The following is a 15,477-nucleotide window of genomic DNA, read 5'->3' as shown; positions in this document are numbered from 1 at the left end:
GGTGACTTCTATGTAGTTTTCCATCAAAGCACAACTTATACCCTACAGTGGCAGTAAGAGAAAACTAGTTAATTTTTCAGAGGCCACATCAGATAGGGTCGCAGATACCACACTAAAGTTAGGATTTCTGTTAGTTTTAGTCTTTGAGCAAAAGAAGTTCATGAAAGGTCAAACTGAGAAGTGCTAAGATCTCCTGTCATCGGAGAGGCATGGCCTGGCAAGGAGGTGGACGTTTGACTGGAATAGCTCAAGGATGGATTCAGAGGCTTGATGCAGTAGGTCAGTCAAGAAAGTCTGAGGGCCAGAGCCATGGTAATGGCAAACGGGAGAGTGGCTGACAAACAAAATACAGTCAAGTAGGTCTAGTGAAAGTGGATGTGAGGGATGAAGTAGAAAGAAGGTTGTCTCTGATGGTTTCTAGGTTTCTGGCTTAAACAATTAGGCGCATGGTGGCGCATCCACCTATGTGAAAGGAGCAAGCTTGTGAGGAGCGATGAGCTGGTTTGCCCATCTGAGTGTGAGGTGCCTGTGGAATATGGAATATCCGGGTGAATATATCAGGAAGGCAGTTAGCCAGGGGCTTCTAGGAGACTTGGTGTGGAGTTACAAGCCACTGGCTGACCGTGGCCTTTGCGAGCAGCCAAGGCGCGAGGAGCAGCAGCTGGGAGAATGAACCCTGAACGGTTCCAGGAAGCTCAGCCTAGTGGAAGGGCCAACGGAGGCCTGTGATGTGATAAGCCCCACTACAGTCCCTCGCAATGAAATCGGGCGCGGCCACTGCCTCCCTCGGGGCTTCGCGAGAGGTCCTCCAGAAAGACGCTGGCACGGAACTCGCGACTCTCCTGCCGGTTGGATCCCGAAGCACCAGCCGGGGCCCCACACACGAGGCCCCACTTCCGCTTACGCTCCCCACTTCCGCTTCCGGCCCCGGGCTGTGGTGACTGGCGGTGTGGGGTGGGTCAGAGGGCAGTAGGTGCCTCCCGGCGGGAGCAGCCTTTGCACCGCGGTGGGTTCCTGCGAGCTGGTGCAGAGGGGCCCCGGCGGGCCGGCCCCGGGGCACATGCGACGACCTCCACCCCTAGGCCCCACGACGGCCTCAGGGCCTGAAGGCAATGTGCGAAACCTGCGGAAGCGGCAGGCGCCAGGGCCAGGCGCGGGAGTCTGCGGCCCTGAGGCCGGGGGGCGCGGGGAGAATAAGCAAAAGAGGAGAATGGTGGTCCGGGCCACCCCTGGGAGAGGCGAGGTGGAAAGTGATAAGTCGGTTGCAGCATCAGGGGCTGGAAAGGCCGCAAGGCGTCGGGTGGAGGGGCGCAGGGGCCAGGTAAGCCCGTCAGACTCGTCAGACCCGCGAGGCCTAGAAGCAGCAAAGGAGGCTGAACTCCCCTTGCAAACGGAAAGACACAGTAAGAAAGCACCCACGATCACTTACCTTTAGCCCTTGCACCTCAGCGTGCTCCATCTTTGTTTTACCACTAGTCTTTAATTTGAACCTGCATGGTTATTTCTGATGCACATAGTTGACCAGGAGATGGGAAAAATGGATTTCCTTAAAAGGGGTGTTCCCCGTTAGGAGTCCTTGGTCAGAATTATGATAGGAGGAATTCCTACTTGTGGTCCATTTTGGCTAGTATGAGATGACGATGTTATAAGGGTTATTCAGTTGCTTTAGAATTTATACAGGTTTATATGTAATTCCTTAACAGAAATTGAGGCTTTCACTTAAAAACAAATGTGTATTTACATACAGCTCTTCAGGGAAATAAAAATGATAGCCTCACAATTTTTAATTTCAATGATAATTGCATTTTCCTCCTCAATATAAAATTTTTTCTGATATATTTTGTTGTTTTGATCAGCCAAGGAAAAAAGAAAAGTTACTGAAGCCTCAAGTGATGATCCACAGCCAGGGCTTGACCTGGTAAGAAAGGAATCATTAACCAGTTCGGAATCTTTCCAAACAGTGGAATGCTTGCAGTCTTTGGGTAAGGAAAGTATAGTAGAAGGTATTAAAAGAAGAATTCGAAATAAAAAACTTAAAAGCTTAGAAAACCCACCTCTCAAAATAACCGAAAATGAGGCTACACAAAATATTAAGGTTGAATTCCAAGATGAACTGTACAAGAATACTCCAAAATATTCTTGTAACATCTTGTCACCTGAAGTAGAAAATAATTCCGTTTTAAAATTACGTAATTGCAATTGTTTCCCCCATTCCAAGGGTTGTAATGATGAAAACAACCGGCCATATAAGCCTGATGGTGGATGTATGCATGTAGCAGAAAATTTCTCAAAGAAAGAAAACCTTAGGAGTCTTGCAGAGAAGAGTGACACAAATAGTATTCCTCAGCTCTTACAAACCGAAGAAAATGTAATGGGAGTAAATAAGTTACTACCAGAAGAGAATGATTTATACCAAAGTAAAACCAATGGCTTGCTTTCCTGTCTTCAACGTGAAAAAAATAAATATTCAATAGAGGAGAGCAGTGTTGGGCGAAAACCCAGGAAAAGGATGAAGTTGTCTGAAAAAGCAGATGAAACAGTTACTGAAATGAACTTCTCTAATGAGTATAACAAGTCTGAGTTGATGTTGCAAGAAAATCAAATGATTGCTGATGGTAAAGAAGCAGAGACTAAAAGTCCTTTAAATGTTTTGAGAAAAGTAAGCCATAATACAGTCTTTTTGATGGATCATTTATTAAGTGTCCCAGAAACAGTAGAAAAAGAAACAAGTTCTGAACATCATGTAAATGCTGTGTTTCAGAAAACCATTGAACCACTTTTGAAAGAAGAAACAGAGAATGCTTCAGAGCCCTTGGGATATGAAAGCATGGCATCGAAAGAGGATTTTAGATCGATGAAAAGCTTCATGGGGAAATCACCTAATGAGTACCATATTGAAAGGAGATCTTCACGGGAAGACTTAAGAAGTGCATCTGAAGAATTGAAGTTAAGCTGTCAGAGAACAATACCTATGACTGGTAAAAGAACTTGGCCCTATTATTCATGTGCTAGAATATCTGCCTGGTGTTGGAAAAAGGCTTCCTTGCCAGAATCAAGTTACTTTCTTCCTGGGTCTCAGGAAAGTTGTAGGCAAGTTGATGTCGCTAAACACCAAACAAACCAGACCCACTTAACTGACTCCAAATTATTATTACAAAGTTCCTTAACAGAAACAAACACTGAATCTTCAAGTAAAGAAAAATTAGATTCTAATTCTAATTGTTTGTCTTCAGTTTCTGCAGTAGAACCTACTTTAATGGTTATAAAGGAACCTATAATCAAGGATGATAAAAAGATAAAATCAGAGGAACTGGGCAGAAGTGGATCAGAGGTAATTTCTAACACTACTGAAGATACTCAATTAACCAGTGAGACTCAAAGCTTAACAGGAAATAAAAAAAAAGATAGAGGAAATTTAACAAAACTTAATTTGACAGCGACTTCCAAAGATGGTCAGGAAGCAAATAACTCTACAGGCAAAACTATTCATCGAAAAGCATGCATTGCTCAACAAACATTTATAGTTCCAGACTTGGTTAAAATACTGAACACAGGACGGCTGACTAATTTTAAAATTCCTTTACTTAAGAATAAAACAGAAAAAAGAAAAGAAGTAAATGCCAAGTCATCAGAGAGAGAAGCTTACAGTCCTCTAGAACTTCTGGACAATTTATCTGGCACAGACGTAAGACAGAATAGGAGTAAAAAAAATGTCTCCATGACGATGTTAGGACCTCAAACTTTGAGCATACGAAATAGTGTAACTCCAGTGCAAGCTAGTTCTGACTCATTCTACAATAAGAATTCCTATAGTATTTCTCCAAGCTTTACAAAGCAAGGTAACAATAGCAAACCATCTAATCACGTCTCTGAACCAGGCAATATTGTTTCTAATAAAGAAGTTGCTTCTCTCACAGCTGAAAATAATGCTTTTTCTTGTGATCCTGGGTATGTAGAGAAAAGTCCTTCCTTCTGCTGTAATGAAGAAGAAACATTCCGACCAGTTTCCCGTGAAGTTAGGGGTAGAAAAATAACTAAGAATTTTTCAGAAGTAGGGTTTCCAGATATTCTTAAAGCATATGAAGATGACGTCCTCTTAATTGATGTAATTCAAGATGACCCAGACCTCTTTGGAGTCTCCAATGAAGGGGAGCTCTCATTTACTTCAGAGGTCCCCAAGATAAGCCAGGAGCCCAATGTTGCTGGAGAGCACCAATCAACAGACTCCAAGTACATGGAAACTCCAGTAAAAAAAGAACCAAGTGATGCCTTAAGGTATGCATGTTCAAGTATGCCTTTTAGTGCAGATTGTTGGGGGTTAGAAAAGCAGTCTCTTAAGTTTCACTAATGTATTCGGTGATATTGAAGCTCCATTATTTTTTAACCCAGTTATTTATTAAATGTTGTATACCATTATTACTGCTGATGCCTGGAAATGTCATTATGCTAAAACTTAGAGTCAAAATAATGAATTATTTGTATCTTGGAAGATAGAAAAGATTAGCTGTTCAGAATTTATGGTTCATAGAGTGGATTTTTTTTTTTTTTTTTTTTTTTTTAACGGAGTCTTGCTCTGTCCCCCGGGCTGGAGTGCACTGGCGCAATCTCGGCTTACTGCAAGCTCTGCCTCCCAGGTTCACGCCATTCTCCCGCCTCACCCTCCCAAGTAGCTAGGACTACAGGCACCCACTACCATGCCCGGCTAAATTTTTTTTTGTATTTTTAGTAGACACGGGGTTTCACTGTGTTAGCCAGGATGGTCTTGATCTCCTGACCTCATGATCCACCCGCCTCAGCCTCCCAAAGTGCTGGGATTACAGGCGTGAGCCACTGCACCCAGTCCATAGAGTGGCTTTTTAAGTGATGGAGATTGCTTCTTTCAAAAGTTAAGTTTATTTTCAAATGTTCTTTAATTATTATAAATATGCAGATAAACTTTTACTTCAGCCAGGTTACTTATTAAGATCAGTGCTATCTATTTTAATCCATTTTCTATAGCCTCCTTGTTCGATAAAAAGTTCATTTTTCAGGGAACAGAGACGCCTTGGAAATTTTTATTTGAATTAATTAGGGCTTGAAAGTAGAGTCAAAAGTTAAACTAATTTTCAGAGATAAACAGCATAAAATTTATTCGGGGTTTTACTTTTAAGGCAATGGTTTTAAATGATGATTTTTTTCCCTCAAATAGGACTAGTTTGCCCAATGCAACTTTAAATGGGGCCAAGTAGTAACCTTCATGCTCAGGAACTTAATCTATTCTGCTTGGCCCCAAATTGATTTAATATTATGTCATATTTTACCTAATTTTATAATTCCCGAAGCCGTTATTTATATAATACCTGAATATCATAATATTTTGTGAACAGACTCAAAGAAAAATGAAAACACTTTTCACTAAGATTCAGTGGTACATGACTTAAGTTTCTCTGCCATTTATTTGCAGTTACCTTTGTGGTATCATACTCTTCTTGATGGTCTTATTGTTACAAGAACTTGAAACTTATCACCAAATATAATGCTGTCTATGTGCCAAATGGAGGACCAAGAGTTTTATTGATATTTTTAACCATGTAATGAGGTAGCCTGGTAATCTGCCTGTTTTGAAGATGGAAAAAAATGAAGACAAATTTGTCACTTGCCCAAGATCACCCTCCTAGTAACAGCATCTGGATTTGAACCTAGCCCTGTCTTACTCTAAACCTAGTGATTGTCTTTGTAGTCTGACCTTGGTTTTTGAATCTTCTTGTTACCACCTAACAGCTATGTGACCTTTTAGGCAAGTTATTTCGTCTTTCTGTAAAAATGGAAAGTACTTGCCTCAGGGTTGTGAGGATTAAATTAAATAATGAATAGAAAAGGTTGGGGCATGTTTAACTGTTATACCATACTTCCTTGGAGGAATACAAAGGAAAATCAGAGTAAATTCTGCATTCAAGAGCAGACTTCTCTGTTGAGTGACAAGATGTTGACTAGTGAGCTAAGCCAAATTTAGAAAGAGATAAATGTTGTGAATTAAAGTGCAGGACCTTTGTTCTTTATTCTTTTTTTAAAGAATAATGGCTTATTTTAAAACATGATACATGTTCATTAAAGTAAAAAACGGTGTTGGGGGGGAGATTCCACCACCCAAATAACAAATTAATTGCTATTTGTATGCATCATTCCAGACATTTATCTATACATATAAGTGGATATAATATTAGAAAAATTGGATCATGCCATTTTTTAGTAAAAACGCTAAAGAAAATTTCATTTACACTTAACCAGAAGAGGCAGAGAAATGAAAGTAGAATGAAATGGATTGCTGAATTAGTATACTTCTTTACCACAAGAAATTAGTTTCTTGAAGTTCTCTCTCAGGTTAATAAGGAAACTTATTTAAAAGTTTGAGTTTTAGCTTCACTTATAAAAATTGTTTTCCAACTTTAGACAGCAGTGTTTGCTTTCTTAATATGAAAGATGAACATATTTATACACACTTTTTCTCCTAATATTGCCTACCCCACATTTTTGTTTTAAGTTTATTTTATATTACTAAGCCTTGTGCCATGTACATTTCTTCAATAACCTGAACTCCAAAGATTCTCATTATTAGTTCTCTATTTAAATTGGTTCAGTCCCTACCACCAGTCCTATTTACTTTCCTCTAATCTTGACTATTTTTGTTATGTTTTTGAGAGGGAGTCTTGCTCTGTCGCCCAGGCTGGAGTGCAGTGGCGGATCTCGGCTCACTGCAACCTATGCCTCCCAGGTTCAAGCAATTCTCCTGCCCTGGCCTCCTGAGTAGCAGGGATTACAGGTACATGCCACCATTCCTGGCTAATTTTTTTTGTACTTTTAGTAGACGGGGTTTCACCATGTTGGCCAGGCTGGTCTCCAACTCCTCCTAACCTCAAGTGATCTGCCTGCCTCAGCCTCCCAAAGTGCTAGGATTACAGGCGTAAGCCACCGTGCCTGGCCTAATCTTGACTATTTTGATTCATCACTTAGTTGGCTAGATTTCAGAGCAAAGAAATTTTTTAAGAGTTCATGATTACTGTGTTCCCTAAAATCTTGGGTGCATGAGAATTATTTGTCTAAGAGCAGGTCGTCTGTGTGTAAAATTCTTAGTTTACATATTTCCCCCTCACAACTATGTAGACGTTGCTCTCCTGCTTTCTGACATTATGTGTTGTAGTAAAAAACTTTGAGGCCAAACTAATACTCCCACTGCTCCACTTTAAACTGCCTTTATTTTTTCTTCTTGTTTTCCACCTTGGGAATGATAATTATATATCACTTTTTCCTGAGACAAGGTTTCCCATTTTGGTTTGCAGTATCAAGTGTTTATTTCAGATAGCTTTTTTGTTACTATCTTTGAACTTCATTTTTCTTCACTTCAAAAGCACCAGTTATACTTTTATTGGCTCTTCTTTGCCTTTTATCTACTTCTAAAGTTTCTGTTTTTAAACAAACTTGAACATTTTCTCAGTATTATTTTAATATTTTTATATTTGTTCTGCACTGGAAATACTAGTTTTGTAGTCATCCACAGTGCTAGAATAAACCTTAACAGGGAAAAATGAAGACCTGATAACCAGAGAATCTATCAGTAGTTGCACAGAAACTTGTTAATGGTTCTAGAACTAAATGAAGCTTAAAATATAATTTGAAATTTCAGCTATGTCCTTTTTACCAGTCAGTTACTAGTTCTTATGCTCCATTTTCTCCCTTCTAAGACACTGAGAGGCTGAAGCCTGCTGGAATGAGTTTTTATTTTACAGGAATAAAAGTAGAAGATGAAAGGGTGAGGCCCATATATTGTCAGAAACTCTGGACTGCCCCTTTTGGTAAAACAAGTAGACAAACCTGAGCTGGCTTAATCACTGGGGAAAGTATTCTCAGACCAGATTGGTGAGAATTTGGAAGGTGTCTAAGTCATGATAGAATGCTTATTTGTTTTTAGTCTCCACAGTAGGGAAAGTCCATATTAAAATCTAAAACATTAGAAGCATACTAGAACTCATTCACTAAAACTTGATCTGATGTGCTTGGAAATGTGTAATGGCTGAAACTGGTAAAACGTTTGAAATAGCCTGTATCATTGGAAATGATCTGAGGATGTCTGTAATAGTCAGTGCTGGACAGTTAATCTGTACTAGAACATAGGGTTATTATATGCTAAAATATCAGTTGAATGATACCATACAGTGGATTGTTGAGATTTTAAGAGTCTGCCAAAAATTCAGGGGAATTACTATATAGTTGGGGGGAAGGGGGAGGAGTGGGGGACTAAGGTGTTTTAAACAAAAGTATATAAACTGAAGTACTAAGAGTAGTAGGAGTTTAGAAAAGAGAAGAATGAAAGAAATCTTGGAAAAGCAAAAATTTGTATTGATCCTTGAAGTTTGGATTTTAGATTAACAAAGGAGAAGAAGGAAAGAAGTTTGGTAGGGAAGGAGAAATAATGAGGAATATGTGGGCAGAAAGGTAAAAGTACATATAAACATGATTGTGTACAGAAGGTTAAAGGTTTTCCTGACTCCATCAGGCAGAGGTAGAATCCCTTATGCATTCCCATAGCACCTTATGCTACCTCAATTGTGGCATTGATTTCATGGTGGAATAATTTAATCTCTTACTTGCTAAACTGTTGGATTTCTTGAGGGTAGGAAATGTCCATGTCTTATTTACCTTCATTTGCAAGTCCAGTCCCTCATATATTGAGATGGGAAAGAGAATTAAGGTTTCAATTCCTGTTTGAGAATATTGCAGGCCATTTCTGAAGCACTTGAATTAGATTACATGTAAATGGAGACAGTGAATCCTTTCTTTCTTAAGCAAGTAGACATTGAACAATAGTGGGAAATAAGATTTTATAAGTAGGATGATGCTAGATTAAGGAGGTTGGAAAGTTAGGCACAAAAATTTGAATTCAGTATGGAATTGATGTTGGTGATCAGTGGGGATCAGTTATTTACCGCCTTCACAACTTGGTCTCAAATCCATAGGCAGCCATTGTAGATTCTGGAGCCAGTAAATAATAAACTTCTGAGGGATAAATATCTGGTATCAATCCACAGAAAATAAAAGCCTACCACTTTTGCCCAGGCATTTGAGTCTCATTAGACCCATGCATAGCCTGGATCTATGCCAGGCAAATTATATCCTGTCTCAAGTAACTTACTTTCTCAGAGTCTGACTTAATCCCGGTTTGTTCCCCAAGAGAGGGCTTCTAGAGTAGAGTAGTCTTATTACCAATTTTACCATCAAATGACAAAAAAAAAAAAAAAAACAGCTTTCCACCAAAAATAAAGATCATTTTTTCTCTCCCTTATATATTGAGATTCATTGTCTTTTAAGAAACACTTTTCTTCATTGTCCCATTCCACTGAGAATCTAATGTGCTCTAACTTTACTGCAAAGTTTTATTATATTTTTATAAAAATTATTAAATTTTTATTAAATTTTAATCATAAGAACTGATATTTAATGTCTACCCTGTGCTAGATACATTACTTATTTTATTTAGTGAAACAATTCTGAGGTTGAAACTCCCCTATTTTTATACTTAAATCAAAATGATTAACTTTCTAAAGGACCCAGCTTGCAAGTATCAGAGCTGACATCTGAACTCAAGGGAACCTGCTCCAAAGTCTGTCCCTGCTCTGCAAAACAGCACACTGGAAGAGCAGCATTTTGGTTCTTCCTATATATTTAATTCAATTACTCTGCAAACTACCGCGGAACATTATTTCACTTTAGGTCCCTTTCTTCTCATCTCTGCTTCCTCTTTAAAGTAGCAGGTGGGGACTATGAAGAAACATTATTCTGATTTTTTTTCTTTTCTCTTTCAGGCCCCGTAAACTAGTCCTTGTCTTTGCTGGAATAAACAGTATTGTACGTGATTGAACATTTGTAATATCAGGAGACCTAACAGTATAGTGTGGCATCAGGCTAGGGAACCCCTGCCTTGATGAATTGGATACCATAATATTTCTCTGCTTAGGGCCACTACTACTTGTATAATAATTGTCCCAGTAAATTTGTAGCAGTCCTATCCAGAAACAGAATATGGCTATTTGTAAATAAATGAATACTGACCACAATTAGCATCTCAAAAGGAGGCAGTGACATTCTGAATTTTTTTCTCTCTTTTTTTTTTCTTTGAGAGAGAAAGGGTCTTGCTTTGTTGCCCAGGCTGGAGTGCAGTGATGCCATCATGGCTCACTGCAGCCTCTACCTACCAGGCTCAAACGATCCTCACACCTCAGCCTTCCAAGTAGCTGGGGCTACAGGTGCATGCCACCACACCTGGCTAATGTTTTTCTCTTTTTGTAGAGACTGAATCTCACTGTGTTGCCCAACCTGGTCTTGAATTCCTGGACTCAAGCAGTCCTCCCACATCAGCCTCCCAAATTGTGGGGATTATAGGTGTGAGCCACTATGCTAAGCCCTAAACTTTTTCCTTGGGCAATAGTTTTCAAACATTTTCTGATAGTAATTATTCTAAAGCAATCATCTTCCAGCTATTTTGCCAATTACCCACAATAAAGATCTGTTTTATATTACAATCTGGTACATATTTATGAAGATAGGAAATTATAGGTTTACGAAAACAATTATTTTCCTTACTACAACAGATATAGTCTCATATTTCATATTCAATTTCATTAAAAAATTTCTTGGTTGGGACCCACTAAATAGATTTCATTATCCACATGAAAAGTGCTCTGGTAGAGAATAAGCTTGATGTAATCTGTATGGCTCTTCAGATTTGGCTTAAACCTGTCTTACTCTCTCCTCTCCTTTTTATTCAGATCTTCTCTTTGCTTATCTGTATTTCTGTAGCCTCATCCAAATCTCTTTTATCTCCTTTCGTTGTTCTTCCCTTCATTTTTCCCTTTTCTGTTTCACCAGTTCAGAACTGTGACTACACTCCACCAATGCAAAACTGTAAAATATTTGTGTAAATTACAATTTTGCTCACTTTATGATTTTTTTTTCACCCAGGTGAATTTAACTTTTTGTCTCTCAAATTCCAAGCAAAAATAAACTGTTTCTTACAAGAGTTTGCATGTGTAATTTTACCTTCCTTGTAAGTTAGCTATTTTCATAGTAAAAAGTTTCCCATACCTATATAAATTATACTAGCAGTACTATAAATACTATCTTAATACTTGGAAATTAAGCTAATATACTTGTACCTATTTATGAATGGAACTTTCGGGATAATTAGAGGCCACAGAAGCATCCCTCAGTTCTCTATTGAGTCACTTAGTTCTGTTCATGTTATTACCTCAATATCTCTGATGGCTGTTCGTTCCTCTAAATTCTCTCTATGTTCTTATTTTTCTCCTAGATTATTGTAATGAGCTCCTGGTTAATCTTCCTAAACTCTCTTAATATATCTTTTGTCATAGTGATATTCGAAATAGAAATTGATCTGCCAGTAACTGTTGAGAGTGTTTCACTGGCTTTCAGCCACGTGGGGATAGTCTAAATTGCTTGACATGGCTTTTTAAGGCTCTTTAGTGGATCTGTATCCATTTCCTCTTTGGCAACTATGGTATTGGAGGGAGGAAAGTGGGGTGAAAGGCTAATGAAAGATAAACATAGCAAGCAACTCAGTGTTTCTACAATGCACCATGTACTTTAGGCCTTTTGCATATGTTTATCTGAAAGTCCCTTTCTTTGCATTCAGTTATCCATCAATCACATCTGAGATATTATTCCAGGGATTTGTTCCAGTAGTTCTCTTGGCACATATCTCAGTATATTATGTCTGCTTGTATGTGAGCCTCACCTTGTACTGGAATTGCTAGAAAGGAGGGAGGCATCTTCATTTGGGTCTCCTTAGCATGGAATATGTTAGGTGCTGCATGTGTGGAGAACAACTAGACATATATAAGCCTTGTCCTCACAGTGCTTTTAGGGAGGCAAATAAGCACGTACCATAAAATGATAGGAGAAGTGCAAGATGTTAAACGCCTCCTGGTGAAAGTGGCATTTAAAATGATCACTAAAGGATAAGTAGGAATTAGCTAATTGTTGAGGAAAACTGAGACACCAAAATAATGTCACATGGCTTGGTGTTCAAATGGCAAGAAATGAAGCTACAGAATGTGCAAAAGCTGTCATGAAGGGCTGTGAGAGTAAAATGAACACAGAATTTACCTTCCAGATTGCAAAGCTTTTGAGAAGGACATGAGGAGCTGTTAATAATATGCCAGGACAACAGGCGTAAACAGACCTTCCTAGGCAAACTAGAATTTATGGTGAGTGTGAAGTTTATGCTAAGCATATAGGAATTCATGGGAAGACTTAAATAAGAGAGATAATTTGATCACATTTACTTTTAAAAATCATTATAGCTCTGGTGTGGAGGATAAACTGGTGGGGAGCTATTGTAATAAGCCGAAAGAACGTGGTGACTTTACACAGAAGTGGGAGTGAATTTGAGGAAGGTTTAAGAAGTGAATATTGGTTCATCAGATGGGGGTGAGGCAGAGGGAGGTGTTAAGGTTGATACCTGGTTTCTCTCTTAGAGAAGAACATTACCATCCATCTCCCGCGCAAAAAAAAAGCTGTATGGGGAGGTCAAATTTAGACATTTTGAGTTGAAGAGGCCTTTGAGATACTGAGATGGAAATATTCTAGTAGATAGCTAGATATGAATCTAGAAAGGTCCAGGTTAGAGAAAGATTTGCATTTGTTTATGTTTTCTGTTTGTATTATTTCCCTATCCTTTAAACTATACTTCTCATTGTTTCTAGGGTTTATGTTGGGAAAAAATACTTTGTTTTCTAAACTTCAAAGAATGGTAAATACAAAATGTTTTGTTTAGTTTTCGTCTTTCTTGGCTAGGAAGTAATTCTGAACCAGGAGCAGTCGCAGTGCTGAAGGATGTGCTTATCCACTTGTTAAATGAACAAATGGTGGGATTATGAGTGTTTATTTTATTCTGTGTACTTTTATATGTTTTAAATTTTTGTCTAAGTGATTAAAAATGGAATAGTGTTTGGCCATTTGTATTTGAGTGGCTCCTATAAATGTAGTTTTCATCTGTTGGGCCTATGCTATTGGCTTTAAGGACATCTTATCTCGTTTAATCCTCACAATACCTTGTGGTTAGCTGGTATTCTCATTTTACAGATATGATTAAACTTAAAGAAGTTAAGTAGTTTTGCCACAGTTTACACAGCAAGTAGCAGAACAGTGTTTGAACCCAGACTGGTCTAACTCTGTTCTACATATTCTTAATCTTTAGACTCTAAGTTGTCTTTAGGGACTACCAAAAAAATTAAGCTGCTTTCAAGCTGTCTTCCTTTGACATTGACCGTATGACATACATATACATGCTTAAGAGTAGAAATTGGCCAGGCACAGTGACTCACGCCTGTAATCCCGGCACTTTGGGAGGCCAAGGCCAATGGATCACCTGAGGTCAGGAGTTTGAGACCAGCCTGACCAATATGGCAAAACCCCATCTCTACTAAAAATACAAAATTAGCTGGGCGTCGTGGTGCATGCCTGTAATCCCAGCTACTCAGGAGGCTGAGGCAGTAGAACCACTTGAACTCATGAGGCAGAAGTTGCAGTGAGCCAAGATCGCGCCATTGCTCTCCAGCCTGGGCAACAAGAGTGAAACTCCATCTCAAAAAAAAAAAAAAAAAAAAAAAAAAAGTAGAAGTTAAACACTATCTTGTATTGGTGTAATACTTTTTTGAATTTTACATGCTTTGTATATCTTGTCAAGCTCTCAGTAACAAAGTTTGAGTGGCAGCAACCCCTAACAGTTGAGGCGTATGTGATTAAAGAGCCAAACAAAAAATCCACACAGGTGCACTGGGTTCTGAGTCTCATTATAGTAAGTGCTCTGCCCTGGAGGACTTGAGCTGATGTTCACCAGAAGCTAAAGTGACTATTATTAATGTTTAGAGAAGCGGATAGTTCTGCTTAGAATCTATTATAATGTTTAAGCTCTGTTTGCTTTATAATAGAGAACTGCCTGTACTGGACTGTGGATCGATAAAGCCAGACATCTGTGCTTCCAACTCAGCAGGTAAAAGTTGACATTTTCAGAATACGCAATATTGAAGCATCTCTTTATATCTCCATTCAGGCCTAGTCAAGACGAATTCACTAGAACAAGAAGCTTTTCATTTTAGGGTCTGTTGACCATATGTTTTATAGTTTGTCAATTTTCCTATTTTAATTGACTGGTTGGAAGATCAGATTGAGATATTTTCTGTCAGATTATTTAATAAATAACTTTGTTAGGCTTTATCTACAAAAGATAGGTAATTGACCTCAGCAGTTTTTGTCATCTTATTTTGAAATTGAAATATGTATTTAAGCTTTATCACATTTTAAATCTCAGTTGCTTAAAAAAATTTTATAGTTGGCTAGGGGTGGTGGCTCATGCCTGTAATCCCAGCACTTTGGGAGGCCAAAGCGGGTGGATCACGAGGTCAGGAGATCGAGACCATCCTGGCCAACACAGTGAAACCCCATCTCTACTAAAAGTACAAAAAATTAGCCGGGCGTGGTGGCAGGCACCTGTAGTCCCAGCTAGTTGGGAGGCTGAAGCAGGAGAATGGTGTGAACCCGGGAGGCGGAGCTTGCAGTGAGCCGAGATCACGCCACTGCATTCCAGCCTGGGCAACAGTGCGAGACCCTGTCTCAAAAAAAAAAAATATATATATATATATATATATAGTTAACAGCTAGTCGAAAGTTTAAATACCTGAATCTTTATTTCACAGGGCATAACTTAGTATGAAAGTTAATTTTACTTTGACTTTCAAGTTTTATAAGTATATTTAAAATACATTTTATTTTATAAGTATATTTAAAAGTATATTTTATAAGTATATTTAAAATAAGTATATTTAAAATTAAAAATTCTTGAGATGATCAAGAAAAATTCTTAAATATCTGTTTCTTTTTATATAATATAATGGAGTTATTTTGATAGAGAGGAATTATTGTATAATTCGCTGAAAACTCTGCTTCATATTTGTCACATTAGACCTTAAAAGAGCCTCTGAATTCTGAGTCATTTTTTAGAACAGCCTTTGAATAACTCAGTTATTTTGTCTTTAAACTTTCTATAGTTGAATATTATTTCTTTTCAGCAAGTGAAATAAAACATGATCCCAAAGATGCAAACACTTCCTTAGGAGAAGTTGCTAATGAGACCTCTGAAAATGAAACACTGGGAGACTTCAGTGAACAAATAAAAAGTTCAGACTTGGATGAAAAGGTACTAGGGGATCTTTTGTGTTTTTTTATTTCTTGGTCTTAAATAGTGGTAATGCATAAATCCATCTTAACAGTGCTATCGGGTGGCAAGTATAACTCCCTTTATTGAATAAAAGAATAAAGTCACTCTAGCCATGGGATGTATCCCTTGATACTTGGTGTAAGGACAGTATAAAAAAGATCTTCCTTGCCTGGGAAAATGGGATGTACTGTTTAATTACATACTGTAGT

General features: G+C 38.3%; 1 protein-coding gene across 1 annotated transcript in view; it reads left to right on the top strand.

Moving 5' to 3' along the window:
• Nucleotides 1–928: 928 nt before the first annotated feature.
• Nucleotides 929–15,477, top strand: part of TOPAZ1 (testis and ovary specific TOPAZ 1) — a 90,997-nt gene continuing 76,448 nt past the window's right edge. Inside the window, exons 1-4 of the mRNA XM_024245097.3 lie at nt 929–1,403; nt 1,857–4,275; nt 13,983–14,044; nt 15,120–15,247. Of these exons, the coding sequence (XP_024100865.3) occupies nt 1,061–1,403; nt 1,857–4,275; nt 13,983–14,044; nt 15,120–15,247 (2,952 nt within the window). The 5' untranslated portion in view covers nt 929–1,060. The remainder of the gene's footprint in view (nt 1,404–1,856; nt 4,276–13,982; nt 14,045–15,119; nt 15,248–15,477) is intronic.

The sequence above is a fragment of the Pongo abelii genome, chromosome 2 (genome assembly GCF_028885655.2).
Source record: "Pongo abelii isolate AG06213 chromosome 2, NHGRI_mPonAbe1-v2.0_pri, whole genome shotgun sequence".
NCBI lineage: Eukaryota > Metazoa > Chordata > Mammalia > Primates > Hominidae > Pongo > Pongo abelii.
This window is presented reverse-complemented; position numbering and strand designations above follow the sequence as displayed.